The sequence below is a fragment of the Heloderma suspectum genome, chromosome 2 (assembly GCF_057233095.1).
Source record: "Heloderma suspectum isolate Gila_16-S chromosome 2, 16-S_ref, whole genome shotgun sequence".
Lineage (NCBI taxonomy): Eukaryota > Metazoa > Chordata > Lepidosauria > Squamata > Helodermatidae > Heloderma > Heloderma suspectum.
Genome location: NC_139459.1, coordinates 66884666 through 66907677, shown reverse-complemented (window position 1 = coordinate 66907677; position 23012 = coordinate 66884666). Strand labels below are relative to the sequence as shown.

Genomic DNA, 23012 nt, shown 5'->3' with positions numbered 1-23012 from the left:
CCTGTATTTTACAAAGAAGATGACATAAATTCTTATTCACCCTAAAAGGTAATCCTTGACTTGGTTATTTTCCTGTTTGGGGATGGGTTACTGCAAAGTGTGATATATGGGGCTTTGAAAATGTTCCAGAAACTTCAGCTAGTCCAAAATAGGGCAGCAAGATGATTAAGTGCGATGGGCCAATACAACCATATTATGCCAGTACTTTTCCATCTGCACTTGTTGCTAGTCTGTTTCCAGAACCAAATGAAAGTGCTGGCATTAACCTTTAAGGGCTCAATCCTATGCATGTTTAGACAGAAAAAAGTCCTACAACTCCCATACTTGCTGGGGAATGCCAGCAGTTGTAGGACTTTTCCTGTCTAAAAACACGCATAGGATTGAGCCCTAAAGCCCGAAATGGCTTGGGGCCAGGTTATCTGAAGGAGGCACTTTTTTTGGTTGCCTCCACCAAATGAAGTGTGCTGGGTGGCCGATAGAGAGGGCCTTTTGGTGGTAGCATCCTGATTATGGAATGCTTTCCCGAGAGAGGCTTTCCTGGCACCCATGTTATAGTCTATTTGGTGCCAGGTAAAGACCTTTTTATTTTCCCAAGCATTTTAATCTTAAAATCTTTTAGTGCTCCTCATTATACTGTATTCAGGTTTTCTCCTGCTTATATTATTAATTGTAGTTTAATATTGTGGTTGGTTTTATTCATCTGAATCTTCCTTCTTGTTTACAGTTTTATGGTTTTAAAACTGCATTGCCACCCATCCAGAGAATGTTATTAGGCAGTATACAAATACTGTAAATAAATTTTTAAAATGTAATCACTTAAAAGGCAATGGTAATAATAATTTAAATGATCATAACTATTGTCATAGCTTGCACTCTTTATGAAAAACTTCTGAAAGGTTATCTGATAAAGGTCATTTGGTTCTGTTTAAGATGTAGCAGATGTACAGCAAGCACGTTAACAGGAGCACCACACATTAGTTGTCTGTTGCACATTTACAATTCAGATAACCTTCATATTTATTAACTTCAAAATCATAATCGTTATTTGCACCTGTCATTAAGTAACTATTTCCTCACTACTAGTTCCATTTTTTAAAAGCAAGAGCTATTAAAATAAGATTTTTTCACAAAAAAACTCAATTCTGCTTGGGGCAAATGCTTACTTAAAAACATTTACAGAAGAATTCCATTTTATCACAAGGTGGATGACAACAGAGACTAATCTGTTTGAAATTAGGAAGTATAAGAAGTAGGCCTGTAACACTGTTAGTTCTCCTAGCAAGACGTAGTAACATAAGCTAACTAGTAACTATGTTTTATATCTATCAGAGAACAAAATCTATCAGAGAACAAAAGGTGGCGGCGGCGGCCAGGAAGATCCACCCAAGGTAAGTCCCATCCCGGGGGGCGGGTGGGGGGGCAGACCGTTCCGCCACCGATTTCAGGGGGCCAAATGCGCTGGCATTCGGCCTCCCCGAGATTCGTGACGGAATTCTCTGACATCCCTAATACAGACACTTTGAATTGACTAGTCATCACATGGTCTATTATCCACAGTACCTTTAGCTCATTATTATGACTGACTACAATCCTAAACATACTTATTGTACAGTACCTAAAGATGGGACTTATTTTTAAGAGAAGTATCAAGCTGCAAATCTTCCCTCTTAAAGCCTGACCTAAAGCAGAGTTAGGCATGCCTAAACCCATATAAATTTTGACTGGTTTAGGTGCACTTAATCCTGTATTGGACCAAGTTGTTAATCTGATCCCCATTTGCTGTAAAACTGGTCTACCTTTCTCAACTCTTTTAAGAAACATACAATTCTAAATAGAGTTGGGTCAATAGAGCTCATGCAGATTCATTACACTCTGCTGGCACAAATAAGATCTGAGACAAGGGAACGCAAAATTGACTTTACTGCAACACAGCAAGATCACACACCAGCTCATAGCCTTACAGCTTCATAAATATATTTGCCATTACGACAAAAAGTTATAGTGGATACTAGAAAGATATATATCAGGCACAAATTTAACATGCAGAGAAAAGTCTACTGGTTAAGTTAAAAATTAACTGAATATCACCACATCAAGAGCTTCTGTTTGACCAACAAAATGTCAAGGCAGCTCGCCTCTGTTTAGGGAAGGAAGAGAATGATCACAGCATTCCCGTTTACCCTCAATAACTTTTCAAAAAGCTCTGGGGAGAGGGGAGGCATTCCTTCCCTACAGGACATGGCTGCACCCCAATCCTGTCCTGCACGCAGCGGGAAGGTCAACTGCAGCACCCTTGGGCACGTTGCGGCCACCACCACTGCAGAAGCGAGGAGAAGAAGCGTCAGGCAATAAATGAAAGGCGGGTGAAAATAGGGACTGGCGACCTTGATCCCTACCTAGCTGATGCTGGCTGTGGCAGAGGCAAGGTTTAATCAAAGTTTCAGTACAGGGAGTCTTTCTCCTTCTTTGAAAAAGCGGCCATTGACACGTGCGTTCATCGCAACGTGTTTCTTGCCCCCTGACATGATTCAGAACCATGGTAATTTCAGGTGAGGCAAGCGGATAAAAAGAGGGCGCGGTGTGTGTACGCGAAGCAGTAGTAGGCGCGCGAATATGTCGACGGGGGGCCTGAGGCGGTGGTGATGGGAGTGTGGGCTGAATAAACACAAAGGCCAGGCGATAGGGCACAGCGCGCGCGCTCGTCCTCCGTCTTTATTCACTTTAAGCAGGGGCGTGAGAGACTCCCTTCTCCGCCCTGTCCGGCCTTTGCGAGGGCAACTCGGGCCAGGTAGGGAGACGAAGGGCGACAAGGGCGACAGTTAGGCTGAAGGAACGCCCGACGGTGAAGGGGGTGGGGGAGGGGTCGGCGGGACAGACCAACGGGCGCGCGCGCGCACGCGCTCCCTCCGGCGCTCGCGCGCCACCCGCCTCGAGCCCAGCCGCCCAGCCCACCAGCACGCTCCCCTGCCGGGTCCGCCCCCTATTTCCACCGCTGGCCTTCGGGGCACGGATGAGAGCGCTGTTAAGGCGGGGCGGGCCGCGCGCGAGGTGGAAAAACGTCCCACCCGCGGCCAGCCCGTCGTCCTCACCTGCGCCAGCCGCTCCTACCATCGCCGCTGCTGTTACTGCTTTGCTTCCTCCCCATTGAGAAAGGAGCAGGAGGCGCTCTTACCTCGCCTCCGCCCCGCCCCCTCCGTACCCTTGACTCCCTCCTTATTCCCCGCCCACTCCCGTCTGCCTCACAGTGCCTATCCTAGACTCTCCACAAAGGTAGAGTGGCAACTCCATTGCCTGGATAAAGGACTTCCTGGTTATTTTCGACACTATTCCCCCGCCACCGCCACCGGGGATAAAAGTGACATTTCCCCGCGGGAACCTGCGGAAATCCAGGAGTTCAGCTACAGCTATGACTGGGCAACAGAGCGCTCTCAGTCTCCGCCCCGCGGTGGAAGCCCAGTTAGAAGTTCGTGCACTTTTTAACTCGAGTCTTATTTCATGTGGGGGGAAAATATGCCGAATGATTCCAATACAATCTTTATTTTCCCCGTTTTGCAGGTTGAGGAAGAAGTGGCTGGGAGAAAGCATCTTACGACGGCTCTGTAAAGTAGTCCACGTTTGCACCCTATTGCAGGTACGAGCTGAATGTGGCTTGCAGTAGCCCTGTAATGTAGGCCGCCGTAATTATTCCTACATTGTAGGTGGAGCAAAGTTTAATGGAGTGCATAGTCCATGCTGCAGATTGGACGTGTGGCCGACGAGTAGTTGTGGAGGATTTTACAACAACCCTGCAGTGTAGTCTAGCGTTACTGTGAACATCTAATATATATCACAGGCACCCATGTCTTTTGTGGGACAATCAGGATGGTTAACCCCTGCATTAAAATGCTGCAGTGGAAGTTACTCCGCCCCCGGCCCCATTCTCCAGCGCTTTCTGTCGGAGACTGTTTTGGAGTTCCAGCAAAAGAACACTCTACGAGACACACTTCAGCTTGCAGAAAAAGTCATTCTAGATAAGTTGCCCACCTCAGCCCAAAGCCGGCACTCATCTGAACGCAGGCCCCTGGGTACTCCATTCACTTCAAGCCGACGCGCTGCGCTGTTACCTTTTTCTCTCAGCGTAAAGATGAGGTTCCTAGCCAAACACTAGCCTGGGGGCAGGGGATGTATTACTCTTCTTTTTATTATCTCTGTGATGCCGACAAACTTTCTCCCGCGCCTTCCTGCCCTGTCGTCACTTCCGTAAGCGCCACAAATGTCTCGAAGCGAGGTGGTGCCGTCTTTTTCGCAGTGAAGCGGGAGAAGAAGTAGAAGTTCTCGCTCTCCCGTCGGGTGGGAACAATTTCACAGAGGCAGCGTTTGTGGCGACGGAAGGTACTCAGTCGTCTCCCGACAACGTCTTGGTACATTCCGGGCGAAGAGGCGGGAGGAGTTGTGCGCATGCGTGCGGGTGGCGGTTGGCGCAGGAGGCAGTTGGGGGGAAGCGCTCCCTGCTGTCATGAGAGACCTGGTAGGAAGAGCTTAGGGAGCGGCATTTGCTTTATCTGCAGACCGGATTTCCTGATTATTTTTGACGCCACGATGATCTCTAGTTAGAGTAGTCAACGTGATAGCTGCTCATAGGAGGCGATAGGAGCCAGTAATTCATCGGTACAATGATTTAGGGTGCAATCCTATGCCTGTTTAGACAGAAAGAAAAGTCCTACAACTCCCAGGCAACATGGCTGCGAGAGGCATGCTGGGAATTGTAGGATGTCTTTCTCTCTGAACATGAATAGGATTTCACCGTTAAGAACTTCAATAGACGTTCATGCTGTACTGAGCTCGGGTCTTCGTGAGGGCAAAATGTGTGCCGCTGCTTCCTTTTGGATTTTTAAAACATTTGCAGTGCGGATGCTTTTTAGGGTAGGAGGGAATGAAGAAATAAACTGCCCAATCTTGCTTTTCTCATAGTGGAGATGGGCAGGGAGAGAGACTGAGAGATGCTATGACTGGGTTTGCATGATCATGAAGAGGAAATAAGCCACAGTGGCTTATTCATGCCCCCCCCCCCCACCTCTGTGTATGTGCCGGGTGAGGGGTTAGCATAATTACCCTCGGCAGTGCAGCTTGTTGTGTTGTGTGAACCTGGCCAGGGTGGCTTGTTGCCATGGCAATAAGCCACTCCAGTTGGGTTTGCACAACATGACAAGCTGCGTTGCTTAGGGTAATTATACTAACCCCCCTGGCATATGACCAGCACACATGGGGGTGGGGGGAATAAGTCACATGGCTTATTTCCCTGCCGTGAACATGTGAACCAGGCCTATGTGTGGAATTAAGGTCAGAGTAGATTAAGAGCGGCTTATCCTGTGATACGGGGTTTTTGAAGGAAGTGTTGGAAATTCTGCCCTTCTTCTTCCCACCCTCTTCAGGAAGATATGACCTCCTGTCCACACTCAGTATGCTTCCAGACAGAGGGCTGTTAATGCTACCAATCAAAATATGTTCAGCAGCTATTCTGACTTTCTCTCCTTACATTGCAATTCTGTGCATCTCTACACAGAAGATTGAAGTTAATAGGGCTTACTCCCAGGTAACTTTGTATAGGATTGAAGCCTTAATACATTTTCTGTGGTAAGAAAGATGGAAGAAATGGTGGGAAAATACAAGACGCTTACAAATGGAAGATGGTATTGTCTGAATCTCCCTTTAAATTCTGTGAATGAAGCAAGGCAATTGTGCTATAAAAGCCTCATCTGCAAGCACCCACAGCCTCCCGCTCTTCTACCAGTCCAAGTGTTTCTCAGAATTCTTGTTATTGAATTCTATTTCTACTATTTATCCATTTGTTGTGCTATTTATTTTTACTGTGGTTAACTTATCTTTAATCATAATAATTTGCAGTGCAAGCAATTTTGTGGGTTTTCTAGAAAACTTTGAACTGGAAAACCATCTGACATTCGGTTAGGATTTTGTTTTCTTTATTTTGGTATTAAATGCGTATCTAATTTGTTACATTTGCCTTCAACCTGGTCACTCCAGTCTTCATCTGGATCTTGACTGAAAAGTGAAGCATAGATAGAAAAAATGTACATCCAACCTTTCTTCCATGATGGAGTTCAGGGTTTGTTGTATTTGGGTTTCCCAGATTGTTGTATTTGGGTTTCCCAGACAGGCACTGATCAGACCCAGACAAAGCTTAGTTTTAGCTCTTCATCTTGTGCTTTCAGACCATATTCAAAGCAATTCTATGCATGCTTACTTGGAACGTATTTTGCGCACTATGTGGTAGAAAGGCAGAATATCAATTTAAGAAATTAGGGCACAGTCGTATCCAGATAGTCAGCAGCCTTCAAACTTGGAGGCTGCAGAGTATCCAATGCAGGGTGGAAGGACAGCAGAGGCGATCTTTGCCTCTGTGCCCTGCACTTCTGCTAGATGGGCGAATTCGCCTATCTAGCAGTGGTGCCTCAGAGGAGGAGGGAAGGAGGGTGGGGCGGCTATAGGAAACAGCGTAACACAGCCACCCTGGTCTCCTCCCCTCCCTGCCCCCAGGAACACCTGTTTTCCTCATCTCCACACTCCGTTTTCTGAGTGTGGAGAGGTAGCCAGAGCGGTTCTCTCCGCATCGTCTGAGTTCAGAGCCAGGTAACTGAATTGTCCTATGCCTCCCCATACATTGTCTGGTGGGCATAGGTTTGTTCTCTGAGGATGCTACCCTGTGGCCACTAGACACTGGTTAGACAGTAGTAGGATTTTTTGCTTTCCGGGAACTGACTTCGCAGCCAGCGCTCTGAGGTCAGTTCCCAGAAAACTGCCTCCCCTCCCCCGCCACTTCATAGGCGGTGCAGTTCATCCCTGTCTCGGCGCTCAGAAGAGCAGCATGGAGCAGGGGGAAAGGGGATGTTCCTGGGAGTGAGGAGGGGCAGAAGCACTGGTACAACATTTCCTATGTGCCATCTGGCCTCCCCCCCCCCCACTCTGAACCGCTCCAGCTACACAGCTGAAATAGGCCATCTAGCCACAAATGATGGGCGGCTGGAGCATGGAGGAGATGGAGAAGATCCCCTCCATGCTCCACCCACCCTGCATTGAATAGTCGTTCACCTCCAAGTTCAGAGGCGGCCAAATATCCCCATCAGATTGTGCCCTCAAGAATAATTTCCATTGTATTCAATGGGGTTTATTCCGTAGTAAGTGTGTTTAGAATTGCAGCCTTAGCATGGTTATCTTATATGTAGAAAAACTGAAAAAATACAGCACGTTATTTTGATGTGCTATATATATTTTCCAACAGCTGAAAGTAGCAGAATTGAAATATTTGATCAGGAGGGAAAAATCAATGGGGTACACTCCATATAATTTAAATGCTATATTTAGGATATTCAGTGTTTTCCATGGAAATTATTAGAATACTTGTAGATATTTAAAAGTGTGACAAACCCAGAGTGTATACTTTCCTTATTTTTATATATAAGAAAAGAAATGAAGGCACTGAAAACTGTTAATGTAATTGCACATGCCCAAAGATAGATGGAAACAAATTCAATTTTTATAAACATAAATATTTATATTCTATCTACTTAGTGAAGTTTTCAAGATGGTTTACAACATAATTTAAACTACAATAAAAAGTCAAATCAGGATGTTTGAGTTCCTGTTGGGGCTGGCTGACAGTGATCTCTCTTGCAGCTCTTGACTCCAGGTGGTAAATGCAAGTGACACTGGATGAGTCCAAAGTGTTTGCAGATCTCTCCTCCAGTTGGAAATACATCCTACATAGTTAAATGGGACTCTTAGGGCCAAATTAGGCAAGACTTTTGAAATCTGTGATTTATTCCCCTGTCTCCTTAATTTCGTTTAAAAGCAGTGGTAGGGATGGGGTACAAATTAGAGTGAGACCATGGTACCCGTATGTTTTCTTTAAGGGACAAATTGCATCTGGGGGAACAATTTAGATTGGGAAAGCAACAATCTAAATTGCTGTTACAAGACATCACCAGCTTGTCTGTCCTCACACCTGCTCCTGGAAGCTCTGGTTTGGATGCCTGTTTTCTGCATTGTTGCAATCCATGGCCTGAAACTCCTGTTCACTTTGGATTGACTTTCATGCTGTGGACCCCCCCATTCCTTCCCACCTTTGACATGTCTCAGAAAGATTAGAAAATAAAGGTAGGTATAATAAGATTGCAATATTTTGTTCCTCCTCAGTTCCTTTGATTTTTTCTTTCTTTTTCTTTCTAGCTTTCCAGGGACAATGCTTCAGTAATTTTCCTTGCAATTTTCCTTTTATTTATATATAAAACCACTTTTTGCTTTTTTGGGGGGTGGGGGGGAAGCTCTTGCCTTGCCTCTGTTACTCCCTTGTGGGTACCTTATGAGGGCACTGTGCTACCTAGATTCATAACCTTACCCATGCTATGCTCCCATGTATTTGGTTAAATCTAGTTTGGGGCGAGCTCTATTGGACTCACAGCAGCCTGTCCTCTGGCAGCATAAATCCAGTCCTCAGAAGAGATTCTCCTAGCACTGTAGAATTTTTCCCTAGTAACTAATGTTCCAGAAGGGCTTATATCCTGACCATGGAAAAGTAGGCTTCAGATATGAAGAACTGTGTCTTGAGCAACCATGGTAACAACCCCCCTCCCAATCTAGCTTTTGCCACTACTGCAGCTGCTGTTAGATTCAATCGAAGGTATTCAGAATCTGATTTGGACATCAGTTCTAAGAACCTGTGCATTGGATTGCCTTAGACTGCAATTCCATTCATACTTAATTGGGAATAAGCCCATTGAACTCAGAGGACTGACTTCTACTTCTCTCCTTGCATTTATTTTTTGTTTAATAGTGCTACAGTTATTCTGTCCTTGCCTCTAAAGATTTTAAAGATTATGTACATTGGCCTTATATTTAAAAGTTGATGCATTTTTTGTACTTTATGAAACAAGATTAATATTTTACTGTAAAAATGTAGTGAATTTAGTATGCGATTCTCTAATCATGTGTAAAGTGCTTTATAAAAATAGAACATTTATAATTAAGTGTGAAACAGAGATTAATTGCGTAGTAAGAACTAAGCAGAATGAAAATGAAATAATTGTCACCTTTCAAAGTTACCCATAGAAGCATAGCAAGTTAAGCGTGTACAGGAAATTGAGTGTATTTAGTATTTGCTTCTTAGCTGCTGAAACTGACTCATGTGCTTTACTCAGGGTTCTTGGCCAATGTAGTTGTAACTTATACCATTGATCTTCACGGTTTTTTAAGCAGGAGCCACTTCAGCAAAAAAACAAAACAAAAATCCCTTCAATGTGAGATCTGCATTAACTACTTAGCAACTAAATTAACACAGAATATTACGTTCATTCCCGCTTTGGGAGGATTTATGGAATGCACAATACAATCTTAACAAGGGTGCTGCCTTCTGTTGTACACTTCCTTTTGTTCTTCCTGTTTCTCTTTGGTTTATTTATGACTAGATGTATTCCCACCCCATACACAAAAAGACAGCAGTCGCTCTAAAATGTACATCCCATGCTACTGTAGCAGTTCACAGCCAGATCGGACATTAGTTCAGTAAAATCCTAATGTTCCATCTTGTCTGACTTAGAAAGAAGCGAAACACCATATTCTCATGCTCCTTCACTGCTGTCTTTGCTTCATGTGCAAGAGAGGCGTATGCTCGCTCACTCCTCTTCTCCCCCAGGTGTTGCCACCAATAAGAAAACCAGCCAGCAGTTTTGCCATGCCACAGCCCTGCAACAGCATGCTTGTGCAAAACAGAGCCAAAAAACTAAAACAATCCTGGAATTTTAGGGGACATTGCTGGTCCTTGCCTCACATCTTTTGGAGGATCTGACTTCCACATTACATGTTTCCTCTCTGATTTCCTCTCTTGTCTCTTGCCTCTCTCCTTGCCTCCTTCCTTTGTAGCTTCTTTCTTCCTTGTCTCCTTTGGATGAACACATGGTGCTTGTATATGAGATCATAATCAGGCACCAGATCTTACGGCTAGTCCAAGGGGTGGAAAGCTCTTGCAGCCACTCACTGCCAGTCGTGTGTGTATGTGTGTGTGTGTGTGAATGAGAGAGGGAGAGAGAGAGAAGAGCTGTCACTGAAGAGAAGGGGAGGAAAAGGGAAGGGGAGCTGTACTTGGGGTGATGGGGAGCTGTCACCGGCCTGCAGATCTTGCAGTGAAGAACACTGGTGTACTTTATAATGTATATTTCCTTCATTTTAACTATAAACGCTTGCTGTTAACGCTTAGTGGCCCTTCACAATCATTTGAGTAGTAGTTGTATGTTGAAAGCTTTGTAACTAGGAAAGACCTGGATTGGGTTGGGGATGGGCAGGCCAGAGTGAGAAAATTAACTAACTCCCTTGCAGTTCATAAAAACATCCTCTCATATTTGCTTGGAAGAGATTCTTATAAAAGCCATCAAAGCAAGTGGCTATTTGCAGGCCTGCACGCAGTGGTCTTACCAGTGACTTAAGTTGTACTTTTTTTGGTTTTTCTTTGGTTAAGACATCACCCCTTATGGCATCTCAGTGTTAATGTCATTCAGTATGTAGGCTTTTCTGAACTATTTTTTTTTAAATGAAGACACTAGTGGCATGCAATACAATTCATTATTTCATAACTTGATAACTTACCATTCTGCAAGTCCTGCAGTTGAACTTTTTAACTGTCTTCATTGACTAATATGCTTGAGGGCCTTTGTAATCTGAATGTTTGATCCATGGGCTACTTCCTACATGCAAATTGGCATGTGATGTTGCTGTCATCAAGTGTTAAACTGCATTTGCAAAATCACCATAAAGTTTACACAAAAACAATAGTTTCCTTAGGTTTTTATTCATTTATTTATTAGATTTATTAGCTGCCCATCTGGCCGGCTACCTCACCACTCTAGACAGCATACAGTACTAATAACAACACGAAATATAATGAATGTACGTAATCACCTGAACAAAACAATATAACAAAATGACACTGTTCTAAGAAACCCTGACCCACTCCAAATGCCCACCTGAACAGCGAGGTTTTTTAAGCCCGGCGGAAGCCCATCAAAGAGGGGGCGTGGCGGAGGTCACTAGGGAGGGAATTCCAAAGAGTGGGGGCCACCACAGAAAAGGCCGTCTCCCTAGTCCTCACCAGCCTAGCTGTCCTGGCTGATGGGACAGAAGGCCTACCGAGGCCAATCTCATTGAGTGGCATCCCTGTTTTTGTTGGAGAAGCTCCTTAAGATAGACAGGGCTGGAACCAAAAAGGGTTTTAAAGGTCAATGCCAACACCTTGAATTTGGCCCGGAAAACAGCTGGTAACCAGTGCAACTCCTTCAGCACTGGAGTGATGTGGTCTCGCCGATGGCTGCCTTTAATAAATAAATAATCAGGTGGGCTGCCGCATTCTGTACCAGCTGCAGCTTCCAAACCATCTTCAAAGGTAACCCCACATAGACCGCATTACTGTAGTCTAGGCAAGAGGAGACCAGGGCATGAACTACTGATGGGAGCAGATGGTTAACGAAATAGGTGCCATATCAGATGGAGGTGGTACAGCACTGCCCAGCTCACGGATGACACCTGAGCCTCCTTGGACAGCTGGGAGTCTAAAATGACCCCCAGACTGCACACCTGGTCCTTCAGGGGTAGCTGCACCCCATTAAACACCAGGTCAAAATCCCCCAACCTCCCCTTGTCTCCCACAAAAAGTACTTCAGTTTTGTTGGGGTTCAGTTTCAGCTTGGTCCATTCCATCCAGCCACTCACCAACTCTAAATGCTTGGACAGGGTTTCTACAGCCGACCTTGACGAGAATTTAAATGAGAGGTAGAGTTGTGTGTCATCCACATATTGGTGACACTGCACCCCAGACCTCCTGATGATAGCCCCCAGTGGCTTCATATAGATGTTAAATAGCAATGGAGAGAGAATAGAACCCTGTGGCACCCCACAAATGAGCAGCTAAGGGTCTGAAGTCTCCTCCCCCTGAGCTATTCTCTGGTACCTGCCAGACAGAAAGAAAAGGAACCAATGTAATATGGTGTCTCCTATGCCAAACCCCTCCAGGCGGTCCAGGAGAATACCATGGTTGACGGTATCAAAAGCCACTGAGAGATCGAGGAGAACATGGAAGGAGCATTTGCCCCTATCCAGAGCCCTCCCCATATCATCCACCAAGGTGACCAAGGCCGTTTCTGTCTCATGCCCAGGCCTGAAGCCTGATTGAAATGGATCCAGATAATCGGCTTTTTCCAAGTGTGCCTGCAACTGCAAATCCACCACCCACTCAGTCACCTTGCCCCAAAACGGCAGATTCGAGATCAGGCAAAAGTTGTTCAAGTCTTGGGGATCCAAGGAGGGCTTCTTTGACAGTGGTCTTCTCACCGCTTCCTTGAGGACTGATGGCATCACTCCCTCTTCAAGGGAGGCATTCACCACCGCCTTGATCCCCTCCCTAAGTGTCTCCCTGGAGTTCATAATGAGCCAAGATGGGCAAGGATCGAGTAGGCAGGTGGTTGGCCTTAAAGATGAAAGCACCTTGTCTACTTCCTCAGAGGGAAGAAGCTGGAATTGATCCCACACAACCAGTCTGACACTGGCCGCCCCTTGTTCACTAACTGTATCCACAGCGCATGGAATAGCACTCCTGATCTGGTCGATTTTATATGCAAAGAGCTATGCAAACTCATCACTGGAGGTCTTAGAGTGCTCCATTAGTTCCAGAACAACTGGATCAACCAGGTTCCGGACCACTTGGAGCAGCCTACTGGGACAGCACTCTGCAGACACAATAGAGGCAACATAAAAATTCTTTTTTGCTGCTCTTATCGCCACATGGTAGTCTGAAGCTACAGCTCTAACCCGTGTCCGATCATCTTCAGAGCAAGATTTTCGCCACCGGTGCTCTAGCCGTCTCACCTCCCACTTCAGAGCTCACAACCATGGGGTGAACCATGGTGCAGTCTGAGCTCTGTTCAGGGGGAGAGGGTGTTCCCGAGCCACATGGTCTCATGCCCCAGTGATTGCAGCATTCCAGCCATCCGCCAGGGTCTCGACCAAGGGGCCATTTGCGTGCTCCAAAGAATCCCCAAGCACAGTCAGGAATCCATTTGGATCCATAAGACGCCTGGGGTGGAGCATCTTAATGAGTCCTCCACCACCGCAGGGGGGTTGTGGAACCAAGAAGTCAAACCCCACCAGGTAGTGATCTGACCATGACAAAGGGGTAGTGGATATACCCCCAATTTCCAGATCCCACCTGTCCAGAAACAAGCACAAGGTCTAACGCATGACCAGCTACATGAGTGGACCCAGTTGGAATAAGGTGCAGCTCCCAAGAAGTCATGGTCTCCATGAAGTCCTGAGGCGCCCCCATGAGGATGGCCTCCAAAGGTAGATTGAAGACCCCCAACACCAACAAGTTAGGGGACTGCACACGCACATCAGAGAGCACCTCGGCCAGGGAGTCTGTCGTGCAGCGGGATGGACGGTACACGAGCAGAATCCCCAGAATGCTCTTCGGGCCCAACTTGCAGTACATGCAATCAGCAACCCTGTAATAACATAACAATTTGACTACTTTTGTCTTTCCACCATGTTCTGTCTGTTACTTATTCCAAGTTTAGTAATGATTGCTATTCCGTGGTCATATAAAGCAGCAGGATACAGTATTCTGTATAAAATTATCAACAGATACTTATTTATTAAAAAGATTTATGAGCTACCTTCCCAGTGCCTGAGGTGGTTTACAATAATAAATTAAAAAACAAATTCAACAAACCAATGAGAAAGGCAGAAGAAAAACCCAAAGGCCAAACAAAAGATGTGTGTTTTATATCCTCTCTGTAAGGCCAAGAAAGAGGAGGAACCGTGCACCTCCTGGGGGAGTTCATTCCACAGCCTTGGAACAATTGCTCTAAAATTCCTGTTTCTCACCGCAGACAGTTCTCAGTTTACATACACTTGGAACTTGAAATCTGTGAAGATAATCAGAACTGGTTTGGGGACAGCTTGAATGGTGCTGTCTCGGTGGCCATGCTGGCTGGGGATGGTGGGAATTGTAGGGCAACCCATTCGAGGGCACCAGGTAGTGGAAGGCTGTGCTATATGCTAACTTTGTATCCCCCCTTTTATTTTACAGATATTCACAGTTTTGCATGTGTTGTAAGGATATGTTTATGCAATTTGTATTTATTTCATTCTGAACAGCAATGGTCCGTAGTGGCAAAAATGGTGGGCTCCATCTGAAACAGATCTCATATTACAAACAAACAGGTGGATATCATCCCACAACATTAGCAAGTGAAAGGAGCGGAATAAGAAGAGCAGCAAAGAAGTTTCTTTTCAAAGGTAAATATAATCTTGGGAATTCAGGGTGCTACACTGTGTATTGAGTAACAATGTATATCCCAGAAGGTTGAGGCCAAAGAATATTTGGCTTGATAGGTGCTTCTTAAATATAAAACAGGAATTTCATTGTTATATATATGCAGAATAAAATCAAATTTGATTTTAGTCTAAAGACAAAAGTATCTTGCATTAAGAAATCTAAATACTATACAGAAAATTATATAAATCAGTAACAGTACGTGTTTGCATGCTTCATTCTAATGCATATGTCTGTTGAGCTGTTGTCTTCAGCCCAGTCACTGAAGTTGTCGTCAGAGGTGTTTCTACAGATGTCTGTGCCTTCTTAGGAAAAATGGGTGATGACTAGGGAAAAGGCATCTTGGAGGTGACACCCCATCTTTTGAAATTCCCTCTCCAAGAAGGCTCTCCTGATGCATACTTTGATGTCATTTCAGCACCAGGCATCGTTTTTTATTTCCAAGGCATTTGGACTTTGTATCAGGGCTGGTAGTTTTTAATCTCTGCTGTGCTTGTTTGAATTTTCATTGCTGGGTCACATTTTTTTTTGTTTGGATTGTTCTGTCTTTATTATATTGGATTGAACTACATTTTATCCTACTTGTAAACTGCCCTGGGAATACAGTAGTGTTGAAGATGGAGGATATACATTTAGCACATAAAATAAATTGTGGCCCATATCTGCATGTTTTCAAATACAGTTCCATAGAAAAATAAATGTGATTTTTCAATCCAAATTCTACACATGCAAAATCCATTAGGGAACAATCCTGTGTCCCCTAGACAGCATCTGGGGGATATAGGATTGTTTGGTTTCCTGGATACGAGGTCGGAGACACAGCTCCAACCTCATAGCCAGGAAACCATGCTCCTTGCTCCCTCCCCCTCGTAGCCGGCCCAGAGAGAACTGCGCCAGCTACCTCTTCGTGCTTGCAAAAGGGAGCGTGGAGATGGGGGAAAAGAGGCAGTCCTGGGGGTGGGGAGTGGAGGAGGCCAGGGTGGCTGGCTTATGCCTTTTCCTATCACTGCTGCAGCCTCCTTCCCTCCCCCTCCCCAAATCCTCCACTAGACCGTCTAGCTAAAATGCAGAGACGGAGGCACAAGGTGCCTCCCTCTCTGCATAGGATACTCATAAGCCTCCAAATTCAAAGCCTTAGTAAATAATAATGCTGACTGTGCTGACTACAAAACTGAGCTTTATATCTCTCTTTCAGAATAAACTCATCTGTCTGTCTTGAATAGGCATGCTGTGAAATATTCTTGAATAATTTTGAACAGTCTGAACTAGACAAAACTACCATAAAATAGTGTGAACTAATAACACCATTTACATAAATGTTCTCTTTCAGATAATAAGCTATACTATGTGGGAAAAGACAAGAGGCAAATGCGCCTGGTAATTCTTTCAGATGAAGAGAAGAGAAAAGTGTTAGAACAGTGTCATGAAAATCATGCAGGTACACATCATGGCATATCAAGGACACTGACCCTGGTGGAATCTCAATATTATTGGACATCAGTAACCAGCGATGTCAAACACTGGGTATGGGTCATATTGACATCATATCTTGCCCATGTTAATGCTATCTTCTCAGTGATAATATTGGCTAACTGGTTTTTTTTAAATCATCTTTGCATGAAGCAGTGTTCACAGAACAAACCTGACAAGATTTTCTCTTGCATAGTTAAGTAGATTTTTCTCAGCTGGTTTTCCTTACTAGAGGTTCAAGATGCAGAGTGAAATCCTAATTCTAAAACTTGCTTCACTAGCAAATACATGGTTAGAATGTCTTATAATATCCAAATCTGTGACATATCAGCATTTAAAAGATATGGATTCCCATACTGTAGCCAAATATATTCCTACAGATTTTTCAGAGTGGCATGCTAGGCCTGTCTTCACAGACCATTGGTTCAGTGACAGATTCAGTATGCTGTAGAGATGGAGTCCATTCCTGGAAGCCATCATGATCCCCAAGATCAAAAAGTGATCCCTGTGAGCAAAGCCATCCATACACCATGTTAGAGTCTAATTATAATTAACATGTCTAATTATTAGACATGTTAGAGTCTAATGCCCCCCCCCATAATTATTATGGGGGGGGGCATTATCGATATGATGTCAAGGTAACATGTGCTAGAGAAGCTCTGGCTGTGCTAACTTTCAGCAACTGTGTTGGTTCTTAAAGGCTTTCAACAGATAAATAAAAGCTTTTCTTGCTGATCTGAATAGACCTCTGAGCCGATGTCGTTTATTGTAACTGTAGAGGAGGATCTGTTTGACATTTATAGCTGCTAATTATAATAGTTTCAACACAAGACAATAGAACATGCTTCTTCTGTCTTAAGCCTCTTAAGAAAAACAGAGGATAGCTGAATAATGTTTTACCAAAAAAGGAATAGGGTTAATATTAATACTTATTTTCATTACTTTTCTCCCAGGTGTATGCTTGCCAACACTGCCGGGTAGCAAAGAATACCGCTATTGTAGAGTCCAAATTCCATGCTATTAAGGCAGAGGACCCATGGACTGTAGTTACTATAAACCTACTGGGGCCTTTCAATGCCACCATCACAAACCATGTGTATGTCATCCTCCTGACAGATGTCTTTACTAAGTGGGCTGTGGTTTTGCCACTGCGTGAGCTCTCAGCAGCTGAAGTGGCTAAAGCAATTGTCAATGCATTGTTTTGTTATGGACCACCTCAAAAAATAGCTATAAATCAGGGAGAAGATTTTGTTCATCAGGTAAGGGGAGGGAGCTTTGCTGAGGAATTGTTTTTGATAATTTGATAAATGCTTGATAATTTTTCACTAAGGGGAGGGGTGAAGCCAAGGGTGCTATCATGAGTATATTATTTAGCATCTTTTTAAAATGTCTAAATTTGAACAACTACAATAAATGACTTTGTATCTTGAAAGAGAAATTGAGCTGAAAAAGTTCAGTGCCTCTACAGAACACTCAAGTTATGCCAAGAAGCATATGATCTTGCTTTTGAGAAATACAATTTTCTTCTCAATTTTTTTTGAGGGTGGGGGGAGTCACTTAGTAATCATAATATGTATGGATAGCTCTATTTCTCTTGGGTTACAGTATTTAAAATATCAATTCACTAGTACCTTTTTAGATACATTACTAATACAGCGTAAGCTTTCATAGGTTTCAGCTTACGTCTATATATGCAGCTATGGAATCAAATCTGAAGCCATATCTGTAGATCATGGGTGGGCAACTAGTGGTCCTCCACATGTTTTGTCCAGAACTGCCATCATCCCTTACTGTTGGTTATGCTGGCTAGGGCTGATGGACGTTGTAGGCCAATACATCTGGATGGCCACAAGTTACCTACTCCCACTATAGATCCCTATGTGCTTGACATATAGTTTTATAGATAATAAAGCTAGAACACGTTGAAGCTCTGAAACTGCATTTGGTCCTTGAACACTGTGATGTGGCATATATGAGAGATCCATCTTGGTTATCAGCTTTGCAAATTTTTCTTTCAAATGACATCTGTATTACTTCCTGTGATTATTTCATATGGCAGTCACTCAGACTTGATTAATAGATGAGATATATATTTGTCTCTCTTTCTATTTACTGCTTTTTCCCGTTCTATCACTAAGAAGAACAGAGTTGGTCCACCTCTAACAGAGCAATTGTGGGTGCAGTGGGAGGAGGTTCTGTAGAGGGGCTCCTGCCACAAGCCCTCCTGGTTTGCTACAGCCAGTGCAGGGGGTGGAGGGAGGTAACTTACCATCTCCCCCCCCCCCCGGTTTTTTCCCCCCTCTCATTGTGATGAATAGGAAGGAATTAACTATGCCAGCCCTGAAGCTCCTACTGAGGCTGTGTCAGGGGAACAAGGGGGCTTAGGATCCTGTGGGTCCTTGGCTGCCCCTGAAACACCCCATTTCCCCCACCACTACTGGCAGAACACCCTGGCAGGACATCCTTGGCTGAGGATCTTTCCATGGACGTACTGGAGTGCTTCTGGCAGTGTGCCATCCTGCTGGCAGGCTTCCCTGTTGGCAAAGCAGAATTTACACCGCATCCAGTGGCCCTTTAGCCAGACTGAAAGAATTCTTGTGATAGTTTAACCTTGGTTTTGAAAGGGGTTCATGGTGTTCCCTTGGGCAAATCACAATGCATCAATCTAGAAATACAACAGACATCTAATTCACATGAAGCTCTTCTGAAAGAAGGGTACTGAATATTCCAAAAATATGTAAATTAAATATTCCTGTAGTCACAAAACAATAATAATGTCAGTTATAGATTGTGTGGGATTTCACTGCTATTTCAAAGGACAATTTCAAGTTGCTAGGTAAAACAATATGGATTTTTTTTTTTTAAGATAAACAGTGAGCTGTTTGAACTCTTTGGGACAAAGGAATTAATAATGTCATATCCTGAACCTGATCATGAAAATGAAATTGGCAAGACCATCAGATCTTTCCTTCTCAAATACTGTACAGAGCATGCCAAAGACTGGGATGAGCATTTACAAGCTATTGCGTATGCATTCAATTTGATTTATTCAGTACGTATGAACAACATTGTATCTCTTGTGTGAACTGGGACTGAATGCTCTTTGTTATCACAGTGTCAAAAATAAACATTGTTCCGTTTCTTTCTTCCCCTTTTATAAAGGAAACTAATCAGAACACACCATATTTCCAAATGTTTAAACGAAATCCCTATATGCCTTCAACTTTAAGTGTGATTCAGGAAGGAGAGAGTGACTGTGTGTTTGCCAGAATCATAAGTGCAGTTAAACAAGCCGACAGAGCAGTGCAGGAAAGGACAGCTTCAAGTGGCCAGGTAAATCTCTCCCCTCGTTTCTCAGAAAAAATACGAGTCAGTGAATTCTATAATTCAAAGAAAAATAAAATAAAGGAACAATAAAGATTGAGTGCATCTGTTTGTGTTTTTCAGACATTTTTAATTTAAATTTTTAGAGCTAAAGGAGGATACAAATACTGTCCAAAAGCAGGCACAACCTGTCAGAATAAGTCTCATTCAAGCTTCCCAAATTATGGAGGAACATCCCCTATAGTGTGGGACTGTCTGACACAGCACTAGATTCCTTTTATATGAAATGCACAGGGGCAGCAACTTTAAATGTAATAAGGCAAGCAAAACTAGCTTTATTCAGGCGACTTCATTTGGAACAGGAAAATGAGAGAAGATCAGTTATTATTTAGACATATATAATGCTGACTGTCACAATTCAGTTTCAGGTTACATAGCTGTTTGCTTCATTGGTTTTGAAATGTGAGAGAACTGTCTTTTGATCCATCAATTTAAAAATATATAATAACACCTGTTCTCCTAAGGAAGCCTTGCAATGGTATATGCAGATCCAGTGATTCCTAGATTAAGGATTCTTATCGAGTTGCTGGTTCAGTGACCTTCAGTATAGCCTATGTCAAATTAACAAACAGGTCAAACTTTCTTTATATTGTAATAAGACAGGCTAATATTAAAACATACTTATATATGACACAGTAGAGATACAAGATGCCATGTCAATATGACTTCTGCCAGGTATGTAACTGGGATTTCCACCCATGCTGGTTTTGTGAGTTTCCACATCTGCAGTATACCCAAAGATTAGGATAAACTGATGCCGGGCTCCTTCTTGCTTGCAGATATCAGATGCACTGCAAAAGCACATCAATCTCTGAAGAACTGTACACACCTAGACCAAAAAAAGTTCTAAAGACCAAAAAACTTCTAACTAATAGGTTGCTTTTCTTCATAGGATTTAAAGAAAATGTCTGTGGAACAGCAGAGCAGGAACAAGGGCCGTGTTAGGAAGAAGCCAAAGCAACTGGATCCTTTTCTCAAAGTTGGACATGAAGTTCTTAGACAAAGGAAAAACTGGTGGAAAGATGGCCGATTCAAGTCTGAATGGGTTGGTCCATGTATTATAGACTACATCACTGATAATGGCTGTGCAATATTAAGAGATGCTGCAGGCTCAAGACTGAAAAGGCCCATCAAAGTAACTCATCTTAAACCATATGTAAGAGGATCTCACAAACAAGGTGAAAATTAGTTCTAATTCTTCCTAGTGAGTTTTTCCTTTTGTTAAATAATGAAACAACAAAAGGTGCTCACTTTGATGTTCTCTAGTGTTATGCCTATGTATTGCCTTCAGCTTTCATTGCTTCTTTCAAGTGTACAGATTTTGGGAAGAGTTTAAAAAAACCAAGGTTTTCCTGCTCTGTAAAATTAGAGTCCTGCCCCCCCCCTCCCCGGACACATAGAGTGAGCATGTACAGTTGTATGTGTTTGAAGGGCGGGGCAGTACACCCATTATACTAACTGCGGGACCCATGTTGAGGCTTAAGGAAGCCTTGAAAACGTATCACTGATAGTTTACAGTGAGAAGTTTTGTGATTATTGTCCAGAAAGGCATGTCTGAGATGAAAACTAAATGTGTTAACTGAACTTTTAAAAATGTAATCACGGAAAGCAATGCTCAAATGAAAAGTGAGATGTGAAGAATACTTCCTATCCTATCTTTTTCATCCTTCTTAGATTATTCTGCTTAATCTAGCCAGCAAAAATAATGAATAGTTGAATGCCTTGGATGTTGTTTAAAGCACCTGTACTAAATCCTTCTCTTAAAATATTCCAAACATTTGTGCAGAGGATGAATATATTTGACAGTATGAATATATATTGTCAGTAAACAATTCTGGCTTTTTGTCTTAGTTCAGGGAAGATAATTGAAATATTTAATGTTGATCTCCACTCTAATCATGACAGGCCCAGCGATTTCATTTTCTTTAGTGCTATTTCATTTCCTCTAAACTATCACTGAGTCACTGAGTCTGATATTTAGAAAGGAGACAACAGCTGCATAGTTTAAAGATCTGAACCGCAGCACAAAAAGTGCCTGTATTCTGATGGGGCTTGATACAAGACACATCAGTTAACTGTATCTTGAGTAGTTTTGCAAGGAAGCTCCTCAGAAAATGTAAACTAGGCCTTTCTAACTAGATACCTTAAGTGTACAAATCCCATTAACACCAAATACTTCTACTGTCTAAAAGTAATGAATATGCAAATATCTTTGGATCTATAGGAATAATGAAAAGGGAAGGAGAGCATAAAAAATCCAGGAAGCGTTTGGCCTGTTGAAACATAAAACCCGCAGACCAGTTGCTGCCCCTTCCTTGACTACTTGCAGCATGCTGGGGAATTTCCACATCTTTTTGTAGTCCTTTCCCATCTTTTTTATGGGAACGAAGTGGGATAGAGATAGAAGAGTACCTGTATTGCTACATCTAAATTGCTCTTTCTCTCCCTGGATTCAGAGGTGCATGATGCAGTTGGCTTGAGTTTTTCCCAGCCATTTTATATCCTTGCCTGTATAGCTGAAACCTGGTTAGTGGAATCCCTTTCATGATAATCCTCTGGTTAGCTAAAATGACCTCTAATCAAGATGTGTTTGCCTATTGCAGATAGCAACTACATTTGGAAAAATGCCATCGTTGTTGACCATGACTATGTTGGTTCATCTGAAATGTCCACAGACCAGAGTGCAGAAGATATATGCTCTGCAAAAGGAGGTCCTACTCCTTTGCATGATGATGTCCTGCTGGGGAAGGACCTTGAATTCTCAGAATGTAAAAGTATTGCATAACCAGAATTTTCAAACCCAGACTCCACTGAGTCAAGTTACGAACCCAAAGCAGTGGTTTGCAGCTTACTGGACTCTCCAAAGTAAGACTGAGGCTACTTGACTCTTGTACCGTAAGGCATCATTGGAGTTAATGGTACTTAACTTGTCAGTGTTGTGTAAAGAACTCCACTAGTCTTTGTCTCCTTTGCCAAGAATTAACACTGGACTGTTTTAGCTAGATGGCTACTTATAAAAGTTGTGTTTGCTGCACATCCATGAGCAGTAGTAATTCTCAGGCTTATGCACGCCTCCCTTCTCAATCTTCCTCTGGTGCAGCCACAAGCGGGGGACCAGAAGCTTTCACTATACAAACTTGGACAAACTGTGGTTAATGTTAATGATTGTTTAGCCAACTTCCAATAGTGGTTAATCATCCTGACTTGTATCAGTAAACCAGTGGTGGGGAACCATTTTTGTTGAGGGGCACATTCCCTCGGGGTAATCTGTTGGGGCTTGCCTGCTGGCAGTGGGCGGGGCCACCCCATTTCTTTCTCTCCCCTCTTCCTCCCCACCCAGTGGGTATGTTTTTGCCAGAGGTCTGAACTAATTCCTTGGACCACAGATTGACCATCCCTGCCCTAAACCATGTTGAATACTAACCATAGTTCGGACTTAGTGAGTAACTGGAGTTATCTGAAAATGGAAGTGAATGTTTCCAGTCTCCTCTTCATGGCTAGTCTGGACGAGGAAAGAGGAGGGAGGGAGGCACACAGGGCCTGTTACATGTAATGCTGAGCTATGATTTAGCATTATGTGCAAACCAGGGCACAATAATGGGCTAACTAATGAACAGAAGTTTACAATAGTATATGCATGTATTTGTCTTTTTGCCACAAGTATAAAGAGACTATTGTGAAATAAAACTGTTACTGTGGAATTGGTGTGAAGTCTTAGTAGCAAGTATTCTGGTCAACCCTCAGCAGTCTTTGCCTCATCGAATAAAACCACAACATCTTGTTGTGC

The 23012-nt window shown here is 43.3% G+C and overlaps 2 protein-coding genes across 10 annotated transcripts in view; one reads left to right on the top strand and one right to left on the bottom strand.

The window, feature by feature from the left end:
• PPIP5K2 (diphosphoinositol pentakisphosphate kinase 2) overlaps nucleotides 1–3143 on the bottom strand; it is a 104357-nt gene extending 101214 nt beyond the window's left edge. Inside the window, exon 1 of the mRNA XM_084833809.1 lies at nucleotides 3090–3143. The gene's annotated coding sequence lies outside the window, so the exon portion shown is untranslated. The remainder of the gene's footprint in view (nucleotides 1–3089) is intronic.
• Nucleotides 2709–22926, top strand: GIN1 (gypsy retrotransposon integrase 1). 9 transcript variants are annotated; one of them, XM_084833823.1, is made up of 10 exons: nucleotides 4234–4371; nucleotides 5412–5572; nucleotides 7908–8151; nucleotides 14194–14334; nucleotides 15702–15895; nucleotides 16795–17100; nucleotides 18708–18893; nucleotides 19004–19174; nucleotides 20118–20403; nucleotides 21829–22926. In XM_084833823.1, the coding sequence occupies exons 4-10, from the start codon at nucleotides 14196–14198 to the stop codon at nucleotides 22008–22010; spliced, it is 1464 nt and encodes a 487-aa protein (XP_084689949.1). In that variant the 5' UTR covers nucleotides 4234–4371; nucleotides 5412–5572; nucleotides 7908–8151; nucleotides 14194–14195; the 3' UTR covers nucleotides 22011–22926. The 9 variants fall into 9 exon arrangements, with proteins under 9 accessions (XP_084689955.1, XP_084689954.1, XP_084689957.1 ...); XM_084833829.1 differs by lacking the exons at nucleotides 4234–4371; nucleotides 5412–5572; nucleotides 7908–8151 and adding exons at nucleotides 2709–2788; nucleotides 3556–3631; XM_084833828.1 differs by lacking the exons at nucleotides 4234–4371; nucleotides 5412–5572; nucleotides 7908–8151 and adding exons at nucleotides 3379–3463; nucleotides 3556–3631.
• The last annotated feature ends 86 nt before the right edge of the window (nucleotides 22927–23012 follow it).